The following is a 22,695-nucleotide window of genomic DNA, read 5'->3' on the forward strand; positions in this document are numbered from 1 at the left end:
ACATCCATGGGACATCCATGGGACATCCATGGGACACCTCTTGCTCTCCCTGTCCTGTCCTTTCCACGGGACATCCATGGGACATCCATGGGACATCCATGGGACACCTCTTGCTCTCCCTGTCCTGTCCTTTCCACGGGACATCCATGGGACATCCCCTGTTCTGCCTGTCCTGTCCCTTCCATGGGACATCCCCTGCTCTGCCTGTCCTGTTTCCACCATGTGACATCCATGGCACACCCCCTGCTCTGGCTGTCCTGTCCTTTCCATGGGGATGAGCAGGATCAGGGAGGTTTGTCAGCTGGACTGACCCATGGCTTGAACACTGAGCACTTCCCATTCCTTGCATTTCTCTCATTCCTCCTCCCCTCATCCCTTCTCCATCCTGTGCCCCAGTTGCTCCCAGCCCCTCCATTCCCTCCCTCCCTCCCCTGCTCTCTCCACTCCAGCTCCCTCCCACACGTTTGGCTCCGTCCCTTCCCGTCTGTCTCCCACCCAAACACAAAGTGTGATTCAGCTCTCGGTTCCCTGCCAGAAATATTCACAGAAATCAGAGAACAGGAGAATCACTGGGGATGGGGGGCACCCCCAGGTTTCCAGCAGCCCCACTAAAGCCAGGTTCCTGCTCTCCTGGTGCCACCTCCCTCACACCCCATGGCAGATCTGCAGCTGAACTTTCTCTGATGTTTATTTTGGATTTCCCCTTCTGCTGCCTCATTCCTTGTTCAGCACAGCACTGAGGGGTTTAACCACACAATGGCCTCATTAATTTTATTTGTGGCCATAAAGCCAAACCACCACGCTGGAGATGTCCCCTGCTCTCAACATTAAGGGATCATCCTTCCTTTGTCTCAGGGCACAGGGCTGTGATGCCTTCCAGGGGCTCATCCCTGGCCTCTTCCACACAGGGAATGGGCTTGGGAGTGACCACACCAGCATAACCCCCAGAAATCAGGAAAATCAGAAAAATCAGGACAATCAGAAAAATCAGGACAATCAGGACAATCACAAAAATCAAGACAATCCCATCTGCTGGAACTTCCCAAAGACCTGCACATCTCTTTCCACCAGCTCCTCACAATATCCTCAACTCCTGTTTTAGATGCTGCACCAATCACTTTCCACCTCTCAAAGACCTCCCCAGTTTTGCAAAAGATTTTTTACCTTTTTATATATTTTTCATGTATCTCTAGCCTCACAGCTTTTTATTATGTAGCCATAATTTCCCTGCCCTTTCTCACAGTTTAGAACAATAAGCCAACCCTTCCTAACACATCCTTGAAACTGTGGTTATTCTGATTTTAACAAGAGGAATTTCTAACAAGGACATCTTGTTTTGCACCAGAATTTAAGAGATGTAACACAACAGAACAAAACTCCAAGGGGCAGACCCAAGGGTGGGTTGCTGGGGCAACTGGCCTCTTGTTGGATGTTCTTGTTAGATGAATTAATTAATTACCCTGATAGAAATTGTAGAAATCCAATAGCATGCGTGCACAGCAAGCTTTTGTCACAGAACAGCTTTTGGAATTCTTGATATTGTTTGGGAAGGTTTTGCCTTTTGGTTCTGGCAGCAGGTGACATCCCTGCCTCCCTCCCCTCCAACACACACGGCTCTGCCCAAGGATCCGTTAAAATGACTCCAAATTCAGGCAGGAAAAGCTGGAAAAATTCCTTACCAGATTAGTGAAGATATAGGTGTAATAGGCAGATGCCATCCCCAGCTCAGCTGCCTGTGAAGGAGAGGAAAAAAGAGATTAAACCAGAGCCTGACATCTCCAATCTCCACTCCAGCAAGGCACAGCCAGGGCCACATTTTGCTTTTTCAGGCTCATCTCTCCCTGCAGGCAGGGAGGGTGGGACACAGCAGCAGGGGAATTCAAGGCTGGGGGAGCATTTCTCAGCAGGACTGAGCTCTCCTGCCCACAACAGCCCTGACAAAGCACCTGCACAGGGAGAAATGCCCCAGCCCCAGAGCCCTGGGAGCATCCCTGCTCTCCCCACGGCATTCCAAGGTGGAATTCAGGGATTCCTGCATCCTGCAGGTGCATCCATCCAAGGAAAACCTCTAGGGAAGACACCTGTGGAATGCAGAAGCTTTTGAACCCCTGACAGATCCCAGTGGTGCACAGAGGTGAGGGGAGTCCTTCAGCCCCACTCCTGAGAGCTCCACAACCCCTTGGGATGAGGAATTCCATTTTTTTTTTTCAGGAAAATAAGGATTTCTGCTCTGTGTGTGGATGCTGCTTTGCTCCTGTTTTTTGGGGCATAACAAGGGAAAAGAGCAGCTGAGAGCTCCAGGCTTGTCCCTTCCACCACAACAGAGAAAAGCAGGAAAAGCTCTTGGGATTTACAGGACAATCAAGCCACTGGTGGTTTTCCAGTTTTATCAGTCATATTTGGGCTCAAATCCCACAAATTAATGAGCATGGATGAGACCCAGTAACTCAGCTTGCTCTCCAAAACTGAGGCAGGGCTCTGCTGGCCACAGAAAGAGAAGAGAACAGAGCAAAAGTGTCCAGGGATGCAGAGAGAAGGACACAGGATTTTCCATGGGGATGATCTGTTCTAGAGATCACAGAGCAGATAACTGAAGCCCTTTCCCAAAATTCTCACTACACAAGGAGCTGGTTGTGGGAACAGATGCTCAGGGAAGTGGGGCATTAATCTACAGATGCTCCTGGAAGCCTCTGTTCCACTGCCAAGCACAGCTGGTCTCAAATCAAGCTTCCAGACCCTGGCAAAGAGGTTTTCCCAGCAGTGCAGACCACACAGAGCAATGGGAGGCAAGGAGGCAAGGAGCAAAGGCAGCACCTCCTGCTGTGAGTCCCTTTTTATCCCCACCAGAAGCTGTGACAACAGAAAGTGAGGGAAGGAAAGACAAAAAGGCAGCTTGGGTTGCACCTCTCCCTTTTCCTGCCTGTCTTTTACCTGTCCCTGTGCACACCTGAGGCCACCTCTGCTGGCTGTGTCCACCTTGGCTGCACATTGTCACCCTGTCCCTCGCCCAGTGGCACAACAGGCACAGCAAAGCCAAGGAGTCCCCTGAACCCAGAGGAGGACACCTCATTTTCCACCCCCTCCATAGCAAAACTCGGCACCAATTCCCCCTCCTCACCCCCTCCTGGGGACAGTGACAATGCCAGCTCTCCCTGTGACCCACTCTGAGATCAGAGTTTGGTTTCAAGGGCAGAAAATCAAGGTGAGTGCCTCTGCCATCCATTCACCCAGCCCTGGCAGCTGGGAGGGGAGCTGGGAATCACCCAAGTGTCTCCAGCCCATCTGTGGAGGGTGAGGGATGAGAAACTGAGAATTCTCTCACTGTGCAGGGCTGGGACAGACCCAGCAAACCCATAAAGTGTTTTCCTGCTGCTGCTGCCCTGTGGGACAGGACATGGATTCACCCCTGGCTCCACCTCTACAATAAAAAACTTCCCAAAGTGCAAGAAGTTGCCAGAACAGGAGCTGTTTATTTATTAGCCTGGAAGAATTAGGTTTTACTGGGAAATGCTGGTAATTTGTGCCATTTCTCAGAGGTGGAGCTGGGCAGGGAGATGTGGGTGCCTGAGAGAGCAGCTGGGAGCCTGTGGGAAGTCACTATAGCAACAGAGGAAGGGGACAGCCCTCAGCAACAGGGGAAAAAGGGGAGAAAAACCACACCAACCCCCCCCCCAACCCTGAGTAGACAACCCCAAAAAAATCCCCCAAACTCTCTGTTCAGAAATGAAAATTGCATGTAGTAATAAAAATCTTCAGAGGGGAGAAAGGAATGATAAAAACATCCCTGCTGGATGTCATGAGGGATAAATCTGACACAGGCAAGGCCTTTGGGTGACACATTCTTTGACAAAACAGGACAGTGTGGAATGGCTGCTTGGATCCTGCCTCCCTTCAGGAATGTGCTTCTTGTTCCCTGCAGGATGTGGGAAACTCTGCTCCATCTGGAGCCACTGCTCAGTTTTGAAGCAGGCTATCAAAACAAGCACTAGAAACTGCAGCCAGAGAGCATTTAAAAATAAACAGGATTAAAATAAAATCTCGGTTAATAAGACAATAAAAATAAAAAGAAGGGGAAAGTTAGACACATAATGGGAGGGGGAAAAGGAGGCACAGGAGTCATTTCAGAGAGTTCAGCAGTCCTTCACAGCTCTTTGATGGCAACACCACTTGTGGAGAGCAAACACATCCCCCCAGAGCAATTAAACCATCACTTGCACAGATCCTGCCCTGGAAATTCCATCAGTGGCAGTTCCCTTGATGCCTTCAGCTTTAGCTTTCATATTTTTCAGAGTCTGTATTAGTGTGTGAGTCTGAACTCCACATAAAGTGTTCCAGGTTCTCCTCCCAGCTCAGGCACACAGAACAATCCTTTTGCAGCCCCAGAATCAAGGACATTGCAGCAGCTCCAGCCCCAAAAAGTGCAAACAGGGAATGGAGGAGAGAATCTGGGAGGGTGGGACTGCAGAGCCTGGAGCTGGAATTGGACAATGAACCCCAATGTGGGAATGGAACAGAACTGATAAAAGTGTAAAACTCCTGACTCTGGGTCCATCCTGAGCAGAACCATGGCCCAAGGTGAATTTGAAAGGCTTCAATAAATCCCTGCTTTATTCCTTTATTCCTTTAACACTGCCCAGCCCCTGCTGCAGGGACCCTCTGGGCAGATCCCATTCCCAATTTTCACATTTCAACATCTCCCCACAGCTGCCTGGGGTGGGAGCAGCAGCCCTGGGAGGGGCAGGGGAGGGACACTCACCTTCTGCAGGATCGTGTGGGACATGGAGGCGTTGGCATGGACGATGATGGTGGCTGTCTTGTCGTCCCTGATCTCCTTCAGGAGCGGGGTGGGGTCCCGGCTGTCATCCAGCATGCGCACCGACAGCGTGTCCTTGGAGATCAGGAACTGCCTCAGCAGCTTCTCCAGGTTCAAAAGGCCTTGGGAGAAAAGAGAGAAAAACAACAGGTTCCTTTTCATGTGAGGCTTGGTTGTCCCATGGAACACAGAGATCCATGGCAGGATGTGTTCCTGAAGTTCTGGGTCCATGCACTGCAAAGGAAAGGATCTGGAGCTCAGTGCTTGGTCCAGCAGGGAAGGAGAAATGATGGAGCTATTCCAGATGTTACCCACAAAAAGAGAGTGGAGGAAAAGGATTTGGGGATCAATTCTGGGTCCAGCAGGGAATGAGAAATGATGGAGCTATTCCAGATGTTCCCCAGTAAAAGAGAGTGGAGGAAAAGGATTTGGGGCTCAATTCTGGGTCAGCAGGGAATGAGAAATGATGGAGCTGTTCCAGATGTTCTCCACAAAAAGGGAATGGAAAGGATTTAGGACTCATTGCTTGGTCCAGCAGGGAATGAGAAATGATGGAGCTATTCCAGCTCTTCCCCACAAAAAGAGGGTGGAAGAAATGGATTTGGGGCTCAGTGTTTGGTCCAGCAGGGAAGGAGAAATGATGGAGCTATTCCAGCTCTTCCCCACAAAAAGAGAGTGGAGGAAAAGAATTTGGGGCTCAGTTCTAGGTCCAGTAGAAAAGGGGAAATGATGGAGCTATTCCAGCTCTTCCCCAGGAAAAGTGGCCTCAAACTCCTCTTGGGAAGAGATAAGACCTTCAATACAAAATCCAGACAAGGCCTCCACGGTGTCCCTGCATGTGGGATTGTTCTTGTTACTGAAGGATTACTCCTCCCCCTCAGCCTTTGCATTTCCAGCTCCCAAATTAAATGCCCAGGAAGGTGCAGCATTTTTGGAGATCTTGGAGCACTGGGATGGGTGGCTGCTCTGTTCCAAGGGCATGAGCTGCTCTGCTGAGAGTTGGAGGTCACTGCAAAAATACAACATTAAAAAAATGTCAAAAATAAGGATGGGCACGTCAAGGGCTCCTTCCAACCCAGCTGCCTTGAAGCCTAATAAGATGTCAAAACTCCTGCTGCAGATTTTGTTAGTCAAGAAAACAGCTTTGATAGAGCCTCTCTTCTCTCCAGCTGCTGAGTTTCATCAAGAAATAACCTCCTGCCAAGTTTGATTGACCTGAGGGATCAGTGGATGGAATCATCAGCAAGACACAGCCAGCATAGCCACACATCCCATCCCCACAGGAACAAAGCCCAAAAGAGGGGGGAAAGCTGAGCTGGAGAAACAGAACTATCAGCAGGATCACATCCCAGCTGGCAGAGAGGCAAATTAACCCTCCAGTCAGAGTTTTACTCTTAACTGACTTATTTTTGCCTGCATGAATCCCTCATTGCCAGCAGGTCAGGAGGCAGGGAAGGGACTCAGGGGGATGGGATCAGTGTGGGGCTCTGCTCTCAAGGACTCCCAGCACTTCACCAGGTGACAAAGCAGAGCAGGAGAAGGGACACATCCAAGACAAGGAACTTCTCATTCACAGGGGAAGGTTTAAAGCACTCTGAGTTTGCTCTGAGCTCCTGACAGTGCCCTTGCCTCTCACCTTTTCTCTGGTACAGGCAGGAACACAGCAAGGGCTGAGAAAAAACAGCTGTGCCAGGATTTCTCTGGGTCACAGCTTCTTCTTCACCAGGCAGAGAATTCACTCTGCTTACAGCTCACAGTTCTTTATAAAGAATATTTCTTTAGTCTTCTAACCCAAGTGAGCAGTAAATTTTACCTAAGGCCTCCATTTGACCCCTGAGGATCTGGAAAGATTTATTGTCACCTCATTCCACAGCTGCAGGGGACCAGCTGCAAGTTACAGCCCTGACACTTCCCAGTTTACTTGCAGCTCATCCCAGCAAACTCTGCTGCTGTGAAACCCAGGAAAAAAATTTTCTAAAGCTCATGGGGCACAGAGAGGAAGAAGTGAAACCAGCAATAAAAAAAAAAAGGAATCATTTTATCTCCACCTTCAGCTCGAGGAAATTATCATTTCCAGCACGTTAGATCCTACCTGTAGCCTCATCAAGCCTCCTGCTTGCAGCAGCTCTTGCTGTGTGCAGGGAAGTCTCTATTGTGTGCAGAGATTCCCCTTTGTTTGATGCCGAGAGGATGTGAGACTCTTGCTGCTGCTGCTGCCGCCAGACTGGCACTTCAGAGGGATGTGAACCTCAGCAAAGGCTTGCACACTCCTCCTGGCACCTTTGAAGTACTAAAGTGAGGACACAGAGGCTGCACCAGGCACCTGCTGCTTGAACACTCCCATGGGGAGCTCTGAGAGAGGTTCAGGCAAGTCCTGACCTTGATGATTTGATTTTTTCCTCGTGCAAACATCTGGAGCTGGCAGGAGCAGCCCCATTCCCGAGCTCTCAGCACCAGAGCTGATTCCTGGGAAGGAGGAAAGGCAGGAGCTGGAGCTCTCCTGGAGTGCCACATCCCTGTTCAATGCTCCTGCTGATGATGCTTGCAGCCCTGGACATGGATGGTTGGGAAGAGAACATTCCAAAAATCCAGCCTTGCTTTTAATCCCAAAACTGTTGCTTCAAACACGTCCCTGGGTGTTTGAATTTGAAAAAAAAAAAATAAATAAAGGAATCAAGGATGTGCACAAGGTCTTGTGCTCTGGTCACCCTTCCCAAGCACTGGGTGTTATTCCCTCTCCTCTGACAGAGAAACTCCTGAAAAGTCCATGCACTCCTCTATTTGCCTTTTAGGGTCCAGATTTCTGTGGAATCACACAAAACCTTCCAGAGCAGCTCCTACACCTTGAACATCACAGAGAAACTGAGTCAGATAATCTTATTCTATTCACCAAACCGAGTCACACCAATCTCATCCTATTCATGGCATCACATTTTACATTCCCCAAGGCATTGCACTTAGGCTGGCCCAAGCTCTTTGGCTTTAAGGGTCATTCTCTCCTTCTGCCAGGGGAAATGACAGACAGTCCCCAGAGGAAGGATGTGACAGGATGAGTGTGGCAGGGTAGGGCCCAGGGGTCCCATCACACAGCCTTGCTTTTAAACCAAAGCAGCTCCAGCTTGCCCCTCCTGGGACCTAAATAATAACATCCCTCAAAACAGCATTTCCTCACTGATGAGCAGGCAGCTCTTATGCTCCCCTCAGCTGCCTCAAGGGAACCTTCCAAAAGCCTGAAATGCCTCCAGTTAGTTGTTTAAGGATTGTGCTTAGGAGCAATGCATGTCCTAAGGGAAAATCAGGCTTGGTGCTCCTACATGAAGCTCAATTTAGCCTTGTCTGTGCGCTGTTACAGTCAGGGCATGTTGGGCTTCAAGCCTGGCTCAGATCAGGTCCTTGCTCAGCACAAAGAGCTGGATGGATGAAAGGCTCCTGTCCCACTGCTTCCCTAGGTCTGGGAAAGTACTGAGTTATCCAGCAGCACCAGAACGAAATAAATTGGATTGCTTCAGGTAAGAGGGTTTGATCCAGCTAAATAAAAAAACATATTAATCACATTAATCCCAGTGGGAGACAACTGGCCCAGGGATGGGGAGCAGGGTAGGGGTGCAGAGCCCTGAGCTTCCTGCACAGCAGCTGAGAAAACCTAATTATCTTTGCTTCCCTTCTTGCTTAAGGTTAAGGTTAGACAATGAAAAATTCCAGCACTGGGAGTGATGTGGGAGCCCATTTGCATGATTTTAATTGCATCATTTTGAGCGAGTGCCTTTCCTGGGGTTAACACGAGCATGTTCAGTGGAGGTGATTCACTGACTCACCTGGGCCCAGCCTGCTGCCCTCAGGGCACACAAAACACGGAGGAAAGGTGAGGACACTGCTGCTCCTTGTGTCCCTGTGCAGGGATCTTCCCAGTCAGCTGCTGCTGGGAGGACTGCCCAGGGCTAACTGGGAATGATGCTGGGAATGATTCCTTCCCTCCCAAAGCTCTCCCTGCATCCTCTGCCTCTCCAGAGCCCTCTTCCAGGCTGCTTCTGGCCAACTCCAGAGCTGATGCATCTGGTACAGGGCAATAAAAGCAGAACTGGTGTGGCCACCCCAAATGTACAGCACAGTGACCTCAGAAAGGACAGGACACGCTTTGCTCCGAGCACTGGGATGCAGAACCTGCTGCTGCCACACCAGGAGCTCTGCTGGGGTGGAGATGGCCCTGCTGGGGTGGAGATGGACCTGCTGGGGTGGAGAGGGTCCTGATGAGGGGGAGATGGCCCTGCATGGTTGGAGAGGGTCCTGCAGGGATGGAGATGGACCTGCAGGGATGGAGATGGACCTGCAGGGATGGAGAGGGTCCTGCATGGATGGAGGTGGCCCTGCTGAGGTGGAGATGGCCCTGCTGGGGTGGAGAGGGTCCTGATGGGGGGGAGATGGCCCTGCCCAGATGCAGATGGCCCTGCAGGGATAGAAGTGGTCTTGCTGAGGTGGAAAGGGTCCTGATGAGGTGGAGGTGGCCTTACATGGATGGAGGTGGCCCTGCTGGGATGGAAATGGCCCTGCATGGATGGAGAGGGTCCTGATGAGGGGGAGATGGTCCTGCCCAGGTGAAGATGGTCCTGCAGGGAGGGAGATGGTCCTGCTGAGGTGGAGGTGGCTTTGCATGGATGGAGATTGCCCTGTCCAGGTGCAGATGGCCCTGCAGGGATGGAGGTGGTCTTGCTGAGGTGGAGATGGCCCTGCATGGATGGAGAGGGCCCTGCAGGGATGGAGAAGGCCCTGAGGTGGATTTGGCCCTGCTGAGGTGGATTTGGCCCTGCTGAGGTGGATTTGGCCCTGCTGAGGTGGATTTGGCCCTGCCCAGCTGGAAAGGCCAACGTCCAGATGCACAATCACCAGCAGCTGTAAGGCTGCAGAGCCCAGCAGGGCCTGCACTGAGCAATTAATCAAATTCTGCTTTTAGGCCACAAACTGCACGTGGCTTTGGGTGAGACATATTTCAAAGTGCTTTACTTGCCTAAAAATAATTCCCAGAAACAGGCCTACGCCTTTTTAAAATTTTCTTTTTTCTTATCCAAAAGCCCCATCTGTGGAAGCAAAACACTTTTCAGATGGCCAAACAGAAGGCAGGATAATCTCTTCCCATCCCCTTTCCTCCTCTGAAAAACCCCTCCATGGAGCACCAGAGTGGAGAACCTGCCCTGAGCAGAGACATGAGGACATGGGATCTTCTCCAGCAAGCACTAAACTAAAAGGAGATGAAGCAGAGGGGCTGGCAAAGACTTACATTCAGCTTTGGCACAGATGAGGCAGGCAGTGGTGCAGTTGAAGAAGTTGAGGATTCCTGCCACGGCCACGCTGATGTCGGTGTTGCTGGGGTGCAGGTTGAGGGTGGTGAACCTCTGGAGCTGCAGCTTCAGGAACTCCTCTGGAGCCACTTTGAAGTGAGGAACCTGAGCGTGGGGAGCAGGGAAGAAAATATAATTAAGGAGGAAGTAGAAATGAAAACAAGTAAATCTGTGCTAAAGGGCCTGTGGTGTGAAACACACAGCAGGCAGAAAGTGGAATATCCCCATAAAACTGCAGAAGCATCACTGGAGTCAAGAGGGGAGGGTGGGGTTTGTGCCAGCAGAGGAAAATAATTATCACAGCAACCAAAAGCCACGGGAAGGAGTGGAACAGGAAAAGTCTTGCTGAGCCACTCAGCAAAAGACAACAGGGACTGTGATTAGAGCACAGGAAACCTTCTGTGGGAGTTCAACCTCATTAGCTGGGGCACTAATTGTAGCTGGGCCCAGCCCTGCCTTGGAAAGGATGCTGTGCAGAGGGACAGGGACAGGGACATCATCCAGGGCCCTGTGCTGTGAATCCAGCCCTGCCTGCTCTGTGCAGGCACCACCAGGTAATTAATTAATTAGCACAGATGAAAGCAGGAACAAGATGACCCCGTGCTGGTGAGGCTGGGCAGAGGAGGAACAGAATTGTTTTGGGGATTTCTGATCAACTGGAGGCCAGACAGGGCTGGACCAGCAGTGCTGCCTTGTCACTGATCCAGCAGAGCAGCAGCTGGAGTGGGATGATGCTCCTGGGGGAATCTGGGGAGCTGGGATGTTGCAAAGCTCCCTCTGAGGTAGCTGCAGCTCATCCTGCAGACCAGAGTGGATGGAATGGGTGGGCAGACACAGACTGAGCCCAGACCCTGCGGGCTCAGGCAGACAAACAGAGGCAATCTTGTTTTTCTTCTGCCATGCGAATCCTTTTGGAAGGAGCAGCAGCCAGAGAAAGGGAAACATCTGCCCCAGCTTTGTCAGCAGGTGTCAGGTCCTGTCTCCCTGCATTACTGGTCCTTCCAAAGCCATCAGCCCCTGTCTCCCACCTCTCTCCTCTTGGGAGAGCCCATTAGAGCTCCTGATGGCCGCTTCATTGACAGCAGGAGCTGCTGGTTAGCAAAGGAGAAGTTAAGGAGCAATAAGCTGCTATCTGCCTTGATTCCCTCAGCCAGGGAGGGAAAGGTGGATTCCTGTAAGCAGAGCTGACAGAGCAGCTCCTGGGGGTGATCCAGACCCAGCCAGAGCTCAGAGAGAGGAGCAGACACAGGGGAAGGAACCCAGCAGCACATCAGCCCCCAGAGCTGAGCACAGCCCTGCTCAGCCCCAGGAACCCTCCTCTCCTGCCCAAGAGCTCTGCCCCAGTGCAACTCCCCTTTCTGGGCAGGGGAGAGGGATTCTTTGGGCATGGGAGGGGTAAACAGCACAGGTTCATCTCCCCAGAGCATCAGTCACTCCAGCTGGTGCTGGGGATGCTGCTCCCTTTCCCTGGCTGGGCTCTGTGTCCTGTCAGACACGGTGGCACCAGCTGATGCTCCTGGGATGTAAATCCCAGGTTTGCACCACTTGGAGGGCAGCTGAGAGAAGCAAACACCTCAGGAGGGCACCAGCACTCACCTCTCCTTTCTGAAGGAAAAAATAAATCAGGAGCCTCAGATCAGAGACTGAGTTCAGAATGAATCTGAATTTCAGAGGAAAAGCATTTGCAGAGTTGCCTTTCCTGGGATGGAGCACACATCCAGAAGATTTAGCAAGAGCAAAAGCTACAAAACACCCCCAGGAGGGCTGAAATATCCCTTCCATCTCCTCCACACTCCAGGAACAACGCCCAGCACTCGTTTGTGAATGCAAATTATTTACAGTGCCCAGTCCCAGCCTCTCTCCTCAAAGCTTGGGCTCCAGAGAGAGCCACTAAATGGCTGAGAGATGTTATCTGGCTTTAAAGGAATGAACTGTGAGAAGAGAACTCAATTTCTTCTCCTGAGTGCAGAGCCAGATCAGTGTAGGATGGTTCGAGGCTTATAAAATATTAAATCCAGCATATAGTGTGGACACAGATAAAAAAAAAAAAAGGTTGAACTGGATGGAACAGCAGTAAACACAAAGCTTGCCAAGAATGTGCACAAAGTCACAGCAGGAGCTTTGGGTTTGCAGCCCTCAGTCTGTGGGGATGTGCTGGTGATGGATGTGAGGGGAGTTGGAGCAAAAGGGGAGGCAGAGAGGAAAAGGAGGCAGAAAGAGAGAGAAAAGGAAAAAGGAAGACATTTCAAAAGTCTGTACATCAGGAGGAGGGGTGATAAACCGTGCTGCCCACTCTGATCCTCACCAAGGAGCTTCACTCACCTCCTTCTCCCCACAGATGTTGCTGATAATGGAGCTGGAGGCTGGGCTGGAGGAAGGTCCCAGGACTCCCACCACGCCTTTGGGGAGAATCTGGCACACTGTGGGCATCAGAGAGAGAGAGCAGAGGTCAGAATTCATCCCAAATTGTACCAGAGTCGTGCTCACAGTGCTGCACCTCAGCATCATCCCCTTCACACAACACCCTCTCTGCCTTCCCATCCCCAAATCCCTTTATTCACCCTGCCTGTGGCACTCTCCATCTTCATCAGCCTTTTAAAACTCCACCTCAACTCTCCCCAAAACCCCAGAATCTTCATCTCTGACCCTCTCTTGTACCAGGACAGAAACACAAACCAAACTTTATGGAAGATGCTACCCACAGCAGTGACCTGGCTTCAAAGCATCAAACATTTGGAGGAATTTCTCCCCTCATCTTTGCAGAGTTCAGTGGTAAAACAAGGACTTCATTGCTGGTTTTCATTTGTTCTGTGTTGTTTTCTTCCTGGCAGAAGTTAAATCTTCTGGCTCCTTGCCACCAAGGTTAGCAGAACCATAAAAAACAAACACCTGACAAACTGAAGGAGTTAAATCTCTTCCTGGGTTAAACTGCAGCCCTTTTTTTTTATTTGGTGCTTTTAATTCACAGCACAAATCCAGCTGGATTTCACTCCCAGGAGCAGCCCAGCTGGTGTCACCTCCCTGCATGGCTCAGAACCCTTCTAGAAGAGCAGGAAAAACTTCTGAGAGCCCCTCATGGCTCAACCCCTGAGCTCCAAAAGCCTCCTGAGAGCTGGGCACAGCTCCTGCTGCAATCCAGACCTGCCTCAGCATCCTCACACACTCAGCTCCTTCCCCACACAAAGCCACATTTCCTCACCTGGAATCTTTCTGAAGAAATTGGATACTGAAGGGGAGGAGGGAGGCACCAAAAAGGAGAAAAGAGGCACCAAAACTCTTATTGAGTTTCTGTGTGTGAAAACCAAACCACTGCATCCCAAAGCTGAGATTTTAAAGGCAGGAGCTCTTCAGCATCAAACCTGCTTCTTCCCCTGGCTTGCACCTCAGAGCAGCTCTTGTGAGGGTTGTGAAAGGTTGTTTGAGCTGGAAAAATTCAAATCTAAACATGTTTTTGTGGTAGTAAAGTGAATTCATCATCAAAACTGCTGAGGGGCTTTAGCAACTTTGAGTCTTTAAATCAAGGCTGGAAGTGCCAGGACAGCTCTCTGTGCTTGGGCTGGGTTTAGAAGAGCAAGTTTGGGGTTGAATGGGGGTTTGGGGTTGAACATCCACAGTGTCAGGATTTCCCAGAGCAGCCTGGCTGCCCTGGATCCCTGGCAGGGTCCAAGGCCAGGCTGGAGCAGCCTGAACTTGTCCCTGCCCATGGCAGGAGGTGGAACAAGATCATCTTTGAGGTTCCTGCCAATCCAAACCATTCTGTGATTCCTGAAGCCTCCACAGCCTCCCAACTGGAACATGAGGCCCAAATCTCATTTAATTTGTCGCTTTGGGGAATTGGTTTTGCTTCTCTTTTGAAGGAAAAACTCCTTATCCTCCCCAGTCCCTGCTGATTGCTCTGAATTCTTACAGAAAATGTTCATGAAATGCAAACATCTCCTCTTGGGTTTTCCTTCCTTCTGAGCTCCTCCAACAACTCAATCTCCTACAGAATGAGGGATATTTTCCTTCAACATCTTCAAAGGAATCAGGGCTTGCTTTTCCTCCACGCTTAAAAAATTTACAGGCACTTAAACCTCTCCAGAAGATCCTTTTAAATAAAGAGGACAGTGCTTTGAAAGCCTTGCCTGCTCTCTCAGCTCTGCCATTCAGCACCCACGAGGAAGGAGCTGCTCCCTCATCCCCAGGTCACCAGGACACAGTTCCTGGGGAGAATTTCCTTGTGGGAAAGTTTGGTGAGTGATTTTCTTCTAGCAGGAACAAGGAGTGAGTTAAGTAGCCATAGAAACAGAGCTGCAACAACTGGAGGAAGAAAAAGAAGCTGGCTTATCACTACCAGGGGGAAACATCCACGACAATGAAGGAAAATGAATGGAAACAAAGTGGAAGTGCCTGAGGCAAAGGTTTTGAGCACGTTAGGAAAGCTTCTCCTGTAATCCAAGCACATTTCCTGTTTCAGAGTTACCTGATGCTCTCAGGTCTCCACAGGGAGAGCAGGCTCGACCTTGCTGCTGCTGTGGATCCAGACAAGCACTTGCAGGATGTGGAAATGTTGGTTCTGTGTCCAAAATCCACCCATGATAATCCCAGGGGCTACAATTATGGAGAATTACAGACCCCCTGCCACTCAAATCCCTTCATTCTCCAACCCCTGGGCACCACAAAGCTGTGGGATGTGCAGGGAGCTTTGTGAGTGCTGCAGGCTCCAGCAGCTCTGATTTCTGTCCCAATTTTGATGTTGTTCAGAATTCAGGGTCTCAAGGATGCTGGACATTTATGACATGGGCACCACCAACCATCCTGGACCAGGGTTGTGTTCAGGGCACAGGACCCTCCTTTTGCACAGCAGAGCAGTGTCCAGTTATTTCCAGGAGTGTGTTTGGGAATTAAATCCAGGTTTGGACACTTGGGACACAGGAAGATTTTTTTTTTTAAAGGAAACTTCTTATTGAACATGAAAAAGCACAACAAATGAAGAGCTCTCCATGATAAATGTAAGCACAGACATGGTCAGAGTGTCTTTCACTTCCTGAAATCCCAGAGCACCTGGAAAACATTTCCATGAATCCTCCCCTGTTCAAAGCAGGGTTGAAAGCTCCCTCCAGAGAGAGGATCCACTCCTGGGGCAGAACCATCTCATTCAGAAGATTCCAGGCTCTAACTCAAAATAAACCAGCAGGGAAGGTGTGGAAATACCTCAGCAGCTCCCTGGTGGCAAAACACAGCTGAGATCTCCAGAGACAGGACTGGCCATGGGATTCTCAGAGAGAAAACACCAAGTGCAAGAACAGAAGGGGCTCTAGAGATGCTCCTGAAACATCCCTTGTGCTCCCTGCAACCTGGAGAGGTTGGGGATGCCCTGGAGGTGTCCAAGGCCAGGTTGGATGGGGATTGGAACAACCTGGAAAATGTCCCTGCTAATGGCAAGGGTGGAACAAAATGATCCTTAAGGTCCCTTCCAACCCCAACCATTCCATAATTCCCTGATAACCAGAGCAGGCTGAAACATGAAATCCCCCAAAATAGTGTGAAGAAAAAAATAAAATTAAAAAAAAGCCATGTGGAGCCACAGAGAGGAGCCTTAGAGAGAGCACTTTGAAATATTGGTGTGGATAAATCCAAATCTCCCATTCTCCAGCTGCTCCCTGGCTCTCACTCCTGACCTGCCCCGGGATGTTTGGATTCACAACAAAGAGGAGCTTGAAAGGCTTGAGAGGCCAGAGGGGACAGGGTGACAAGTGGGGAAATCTGTCCTGCCCAAGCATCAAAAGGAACAAGGTGGTTTAGATAAAACGTGATTAAACAAGTCATTCTGGAGCTGCACAAAAGGATGGAACATCAAACACACAGAGAGAGCAGGCTTCCCTTGAAACAGCAAAAAAAATAAAAAATAAAAGGCTCTGCCCACAATTTCTTATTGAAACTTCCTTAAAATCACACAGGAACAGCCAAAGTTTGTGCTCATTCACAGCTAAAGGTGGAATAGCAAACCAGGCATGAATGTGATGGATTGACTGGGATTTTATCTGCTGGAGCAGTTCAGATTTTGGGGTTCTCTTACATTAAAACACCTGGGTCTGCCAGAAGGAAAAACTGGAGAAAAACAGCTCCAGGAAAAATAAAATTAAAAAATCCCTAACTCCCCAAAATTCTTTCTTTCCTTTCATATGGAGTATGTGGTGTAATCCCAGATCTGTCAGCTGAGAATGGAGCTGTGATATTTAAGAGTGAATCAAAGGCTGTGAAATGTGAGAACAGTATTAAACAGCTGTAAACAGCTTTGCAGTCACAGGTTAAAACATCTCAACAGTTTTTATTAATATTGTGTGTCATAACAAATACCAGCAATGTATTGAAGCATTTGAAAGCCATGAAAGCCTTGAAATTTAAGTTCAGGGATCTGATTTTCCTCTGCCACCAGGATAAATCAAGAATAACATCAGTGACATTAATAGCAGAGCCATACAGAATTCAGATTATTCCTTTTCTAAGAAAAGCTCCCAGACATCTTTTCCCTCTGAAGAAAAGGCAACTAACACACGGCAAAATTCACCAAAATCAGTCAATTTGCTCCAATTTCTACTCTAAAAAATCCAAGTAAAGACAGCAAAGAAAATCACCCCAAGGTGAAAACTGGAAATGGGAGATGTCTCTTCCTGTTTCCAATTTCTCCCCAAACACAACATTTGCTGAAATCAATAATTTCTTGCATAATATTTTATTCTCAGCCAAATAATATTCCTCTGCTGGAGAAACTTTCCAAGAGAAGAATTCCTGAATGCCACAGGCTGAAAATAAGGCAGAAATCCCTCTTGTGATCCTGATGGCAGCTCTGGGGTCACTGCAATCAAATCTGTTTCCCAAACAAAGCTAAAGGTCAGGAATGCTGCTACCAGCAGGATATTTATGGGGAAGGAACAGAAATGGAGCTTAAAATGCTCCAAAAAGACAAAGAAGGCTGGGGAAAATGAGGAATTTTCTCATTTTCTAGAGGTCTCACAGGGAGATTTGGGATCTTTAAGGGGCAAATTGGGAATGTGTTTGGAGTGAGACCAGAGGAGGCCACCAAGGGGATGGGAGGGATGGGGCAGCTCTGCTGTGAGGAAAGGCTGGGGGAGCTCAGCCAGGAAAAGAAAAATTTTTGGGGTGATCCAGCTGAAGGGAGGGACACAGAGAGAGACTTTTTACAGAACAAGGGCTTCAAAATGCCAGAGAAAAAAAAAATCCTTGTGGGGGTGGGCAGGGCTGGCACAGGGTGCCCAGAGAAGCTGTGGCTGCCCCTGCACCCCTGGAAATGTTCAAGGATGGGGTGGGGTGGAGCTGGATGAGCTTAAAATCCCTCCCATCCCATTCCAGTCTGGGATTCTGTGATTCCCTGCAATCCAGGCATTCCCATCCCTTCAGGTAAACTGGATCTGTGCCAAGTTAGGGGACAACAGAAATGGGGAAGACCAGGAAGATTTTAAAAAATGATCCAAAGCAGTGGAGAGGTGCTGAGCTGGGTTCAGCCTGGGCTGCCTGACGGGTGACAGGCTCTATAAATAGAGCCCAGGTACCTGCTGAGACACTCTTTATTAACTGCACACTTCTATAAATACTGCAAACGCTCATCAGGAAATGAAGGAGCCATGTGCTGCTCCCACAGCCCCACAGAGCTGCTCAGAAAAGCCACCAAAACTCCAGGAAAAACCAGACAGCCCCAAACCACAACACTCTGCCACACTCCTTGGGGATGCCCTGCAGATCACACAGTCATGGAATGCAGAATCATCAGGAAACCAGTCTAAAAATCTCTATTATTTCAAATTATTCCTCCAGCTTTCTCGAGCCAATTGGTAATAAAAAATTACAGCCCTCCCTCGAGCTCTAAAGGTCGGCTTAAAAACGATTCTAAATGGAGGGTTTCCTATTCCAAAGGAAAAAAAAAAAAACTACCATGGACCTTTGGGATTTCTTTCAAACTGTGGGAATGTGACCATAAATTTCTTTTTTATTCACCAACATTGAACTGGCATATTGGGCATCCAGAAGAACAACCCTAATAAAAAACAGTTTCATTCAGAAACCTGAAGGTGAGATGGGAAACCTGCTGCTCTCTTCAAATTAGCTCCTCTTCATCCTCATGATTTCAGACATCCCTTGAAAAACTTCACTTGGTGTAAATAAATCTGCTGCCCATCTCCAGCTCCAGGGAGAGCTGACATGTTTGCTGACACTCAGGATTCCACAGGGTTTTAAAAACAACTTAATTGTGCCCAACTTGCCCGAGAGTGTCTTGTTTGCTCTCCATTAAGTGAGCAAACTCAAAAAAAAAAAATCCTGACAGAGGATCAGCATTACCCCTGTTTATTGACAGGCAGATTAAAGGAAATTATTTGTCCCAAGCTGCTGAGTGGTGGCAAAGCTTGCTGGGGGCAGGATCCTCTCACAGCCTGCACATTCCATTCACCTGGAATAAAAACTGCTTTGTGCAGAGAGATGGGGCTTTTTTCTCCCTACTCCCCACATCAGTGTGAGCAGAGCTGGGCTCTCTGGGTGTACTCACTGGTCTCTGCTGTCTCGTACTCGCTGTCCCTCAGCAGCTCGAAGATGTCCACCTCCACCCTGGCCTTGCCCGCCCGCTCGGGCGCGCGGTTGATGCGGTTCTTGGCCAGGGTGATGGAGAGCCTCTCCCCTCTGCTGCACTCCATGGGGTCATCCAGGATGGCAGCTGTGGGGGGAGAGAGGTGTTGGCACAGGTTAGGTGTGGGATGTGCACTGCCCTCCCTGCAGGAGCTCTGTTTGTGCTCCTGCCTCATCCCCCTTCCCACTCGTGGCCTTTTCCGCCGCCTCTCCCACTCCCCAGGTCCTGCCAGACGGGTGGGTGGTGAAATCTCTGCAGCAGCTCTGTTTTACCTGCTGGCATGGCACAGCACAGCCACCCACTCTGCCAGGCTCCCAGCACCCACTGCCTGCTCCCAGGGAGGCACATCCAGCCGTCCAACCCTAAAATCCAGATCCTCACATCCCAACAAAGGCACAGCGTCCCCAGAAACCCCAGATGGCTCCTTTGGGGAAGCACTGAGGAGCTGGAATATTCCAGGAAGCACGTGGGCAGCTGTGGGTGGCAAGGGACAAATATTTTTCAAACAGAAGGCTCTTGAGCCCAGCTCCTGGGGCTGCCCACTCAGATCTGTGGCAGCACAGGGAGGTGGGGAGGGCATTATCTTTGTTTACTGCAGGGAAGGCAAAGAGGATTCAGGAGTGGAGCATTCAGGGCAGAATTTCATGAGGAGAAAACCCCAGTGGGTTTGTCCTTGCTGACAGGAGGTGTCCCCCCAGAACACAGCTCTTCCATTTGACCAGGAAGGACAGAGCTGCTGTTTGCTGTGGGCATTAAAAAAACACCAATTCCTGTATTCCCTCCCCAAAAATCCCTCCACAGGGAGCAGAGCCATGCAGGACTGCTCAGCTGCTGGATCAGGTGCAGGGGAGCAGAGCAGGAATTAAAACCCTGCAGGTTCATGGCAGGGAAGGAGGGAATTCCCTGGAGCAGCCAGGGTGCCTTGCTGGAGCTTTGGAACTGCCCTTGTGCTGCAGCAGCTTTGGGTTTGGGGCTTTTTTTGGTAGGGAGAAGCATAAATGAGCTGGGAACTGAAACAAAGCCCATCAGGGAGATACCCTGAGTCCCAAGGCACAGGGGACACAGATTTGGAAGGCAGAGCTGGCTGGCACCAGGATAGAGCAGCACAGGGGTGGGACTGAGGGAGCCACAGAAGGATCTGGAAGGTCCCCACTGCTCCCACCACCCTGGAGTGTCCAACACAGTCCTGACCCCCTGTCTGGGGCCCAGGCTCCTTTTCCTTTGCTTTTCCAGCCCCAAAACTCCAAGCACAGCCTGATTTGCTTGCACCACTCTCAGGGCTCTTTCCCAGCCTTGCCCTGCTCATCCCAGGGTTTTTTTTTCCCTCCTGGCACCACTTCAGAGCCTTTCCATGTCCCAGCCCTCCCCAACCCCAGCAGTGGAAGCCCAATCCAACCTGATTTACCTCATACCTTGATAATACCCAACAATTCCTTCTTTTCCTATATTTTACCAGTTTTAGGGTTCAATTAAGTTCATCTCATTATGCAACAAAAGGGTTGTGCTCTCCTCCAAGGCCAGGAGCAGAGGTTTTAGGACATTCATATGGCTGGCTAATTCTTTTAATTAGAACAAAGCAGGGAGAACAATTTGCCATCAACTCCACTTTTCCAGGAGAGAAGCAGAGGAGAAAGTTCTGGTAGGAACTTTTCCTGCAGCCCTGCTCCCAGGGAAGGGTAAATCCACGTGCTGAGCCTGCTGAACATCACCAAATGCAGCTCCTGCTCAGGTGCTGACTCTGGGAAATTAAAGATCAGCACTGGGGGAGTGGATGTCAGCATTCTCAGATTCATTAGTTTTTAATTTAAAGCTTCAAAAGCATTAAATAAGGAAATGTTTTCAAGTATTTTCCTAATTGGCAGCTTTCAAACAAAATCAACTATCACTAATTCACAGTTAAATGATTTTTAAGTACAAAAATAGTCAAAAGCAAAGCACTTGGAATAGTTTCCTCAAGCCAGCTAAGCAAAAAAGTTTGCACAGAGTTTTTTATATCTTGGTTCAGGATGGGATTTTCTATTCTTATTTTTGAGAATCTTGAACACTTCCCTGAAGGAGAAGAAGGGGAGAAACCCAAAATAACAACAGCAAACTCTTTTACCTACTCAGCTCTGACTGAATTTGAATTTTGAGAGCAAACAAAAGAGGGAAAGTTTGGAAAGAGGAAAATTGAGCTGGAGAGCCCTGGATGCAGGCTGGAAGTGGCAGCAGCAGTTTCAGAACTCAGATCAAACTCCAGCAGAGTTTCCAGTGTCCCTGTAGGATTTGGGAAACCAGCAAAGTGTGCTCATTTTGAGAGACTGGTTACTTTAACTAAATATTAAACCAGCCCCCAGGACTAGACAGGTAATGAGGCTGAACTAATCTTTATTTATTAAAGCTGGAGGATGAAAAAAAAGGTCATTTAATGTTTAAAAAAGGTTGGTTTTAAAGCTTCATGGCTCGGGACACTGTGCCAAAGCTCATCTAATAGAGGCATCATTAAGAATGAACGAAAATCTTTATAGAAATTCCCTTTCATCTCTTCCTGTCTATTAAACAGGGGAAGATGCATCAAGTAAATCTTTAATCCTGAAGACTTACAGCAAAGTCTTTGAACTTTGTTGCCCTCAAAAATCACTTCTATCTTCCCCATCATGATAAATGTCTCTGGTCTAGACTGCTTCTCCATGAATAATGAGAAAAATATTGCAGAGGGAGCCAGGAGCACCTGGGTGTGCAGTGCCTGGCTCAGGAGTGCTCAGGATTTCCCAGGCACTGAGTGAAGCCAGCCAGGACTGAGCTTTTCTCAGGAAGAAAATCTCTTCCCTTGGGATGTTCCAATTCTGACAGAAAATGATCCCTTATATCAGAATAATTAGCTTTTTATTCCATTTACTCGGATTTTCCATACAATTAACACAAAATCCACGCTCCAGGAGCATCAAACCAGGAGAGTTTGTACCTTTGGATAATAATCAATCAAGGTTCAAGCAACAAGTGATTTCCACTGCAAATCTCCACCAGATTTCAAAGGCAACGCTCAAAGTTAATGATTTAACAGCAAGAGGCAGAAAAAAATAAAGGTATAATTGGGAAATGCAAGGGGATGGGATGGCATCTTCTGAGAAAAGCAGATTTTAGTGACTGTCCTGCAGGGATTGTTCAGCCCTCAGGGGTGGGGGAGGAGGAGGAGGAATTGATGGTCTTTGATGAGAGGAGCTGGGAAAGGAACAGGAATTGAACTCTCTGCTGAGAGGAGATGGGAAAGGAGGAATTGAGCTTTCTGCTCAGCCAGGAGCAGCACAAGAACCAGGAATTGGTGCTCTCTGCTCAGCCAGGAGCAACACAAGGAGGAATTGAGTTCTCTGCTGAGGCAGGAGCAGCACAAGGAGCAGGAATTGGTGCTCTCTGCTGAGAGGAGCTGGAAAGGAGGAATTGAGCTCTCTGCTGAGAGGAGATGCACAAGGAGCAGGAATTGGTGCTCTCTGCTCAGCCAGGAGCTGGGAAAGGAGGAATTGGTGCTCTCTGCTCAGCCAGGAGCAGCACAAGGAGCAGGAATTGAGCTCTCTGCTCAGCCAGGAGCTGGGAAAGGAGAAATTGATGCTCTCTGCTCAGCCAGCAGATGCACAAGGAGCAGGAATTGGTGGTCTCTTCTCAGCCAGGAGCAGCACAAGGAGCAGGAATTGAGCTCTCTGCTCAGCCAGGAGCAGCACAAGGAGCAGGAATTGAGCTCTCTGCTCAGCCAGGAGCAGCACAAGGAGCAGAAGTTGAGCTCTCTGCTCAGCCAGGAGATGAAAAAGGAGGAATTGGTGCTCTCTGCTCAGCCAGGAGTAGCACAAGGAGCAGGAATTGGGCTCTCTGCTCAGCCAGGAGCAGGAATTGAGCTCTCTGCTCAGCCAGCAGATGGGAAAGGAGGAATTGGTGCTCTCTACTAAGCCAGGAGCTGC

At 49.3% G+C, this 22,695-nt stretch overlaps 1 protein-coding gene across 1 annotated transcript in view; it reads right to left on the bottom strand.

The window, feature by feature from the left end:
* Positions 1–22,695, bottom strand: part of GRIK4 (glutamate ionotropic receptor kainate type subunit 4) — a 183,714-nt gene that overhangs the window by 54,068 nt on the left and 106,951 nt on the right. Inside the window, exons 3-7 of the mRNA XM_033081660.2 lie at positions 18,689–18,853; positions 12,469–12,566; positions 10,086–10,251; positions 4,757–4,935; positions 1,680–1,733 (exon numbers count right to left, since the gene is read on the bottom strand). Coding sequence (XP_032937551.1) covers positions 1,680–1,733; positions 4,757–4,935; positions 10,086–10,251; positions 12,469–12,566; positions 18,689–18,853 — 662 coding nt within the window. The remainder of the gene's footprint in view (positions 1–1,679; positions 1,734–4,756; positions 4,936–10,085; positions 10,252–12,468; positions 12,567–18,688; positions 18,854–22,695) is intronic.

The sequence above is a fragment of the Catharus ustulatus genome, chromosome 28, assembly GCF_009819885.2.
Source record: "Catharus ustulatus isolate bCatUst1 chromosome 28, bCatUst1.pri.v2, whole genome shotgun sequence".
In the NCBI taxonomy this organism is placed as follows: domain Eukaryota; kingdom Metazoa; phylum Chordata; class Aves; order Passeriformes; family Turdidae; genus Catharus; species Catharus ustulatus.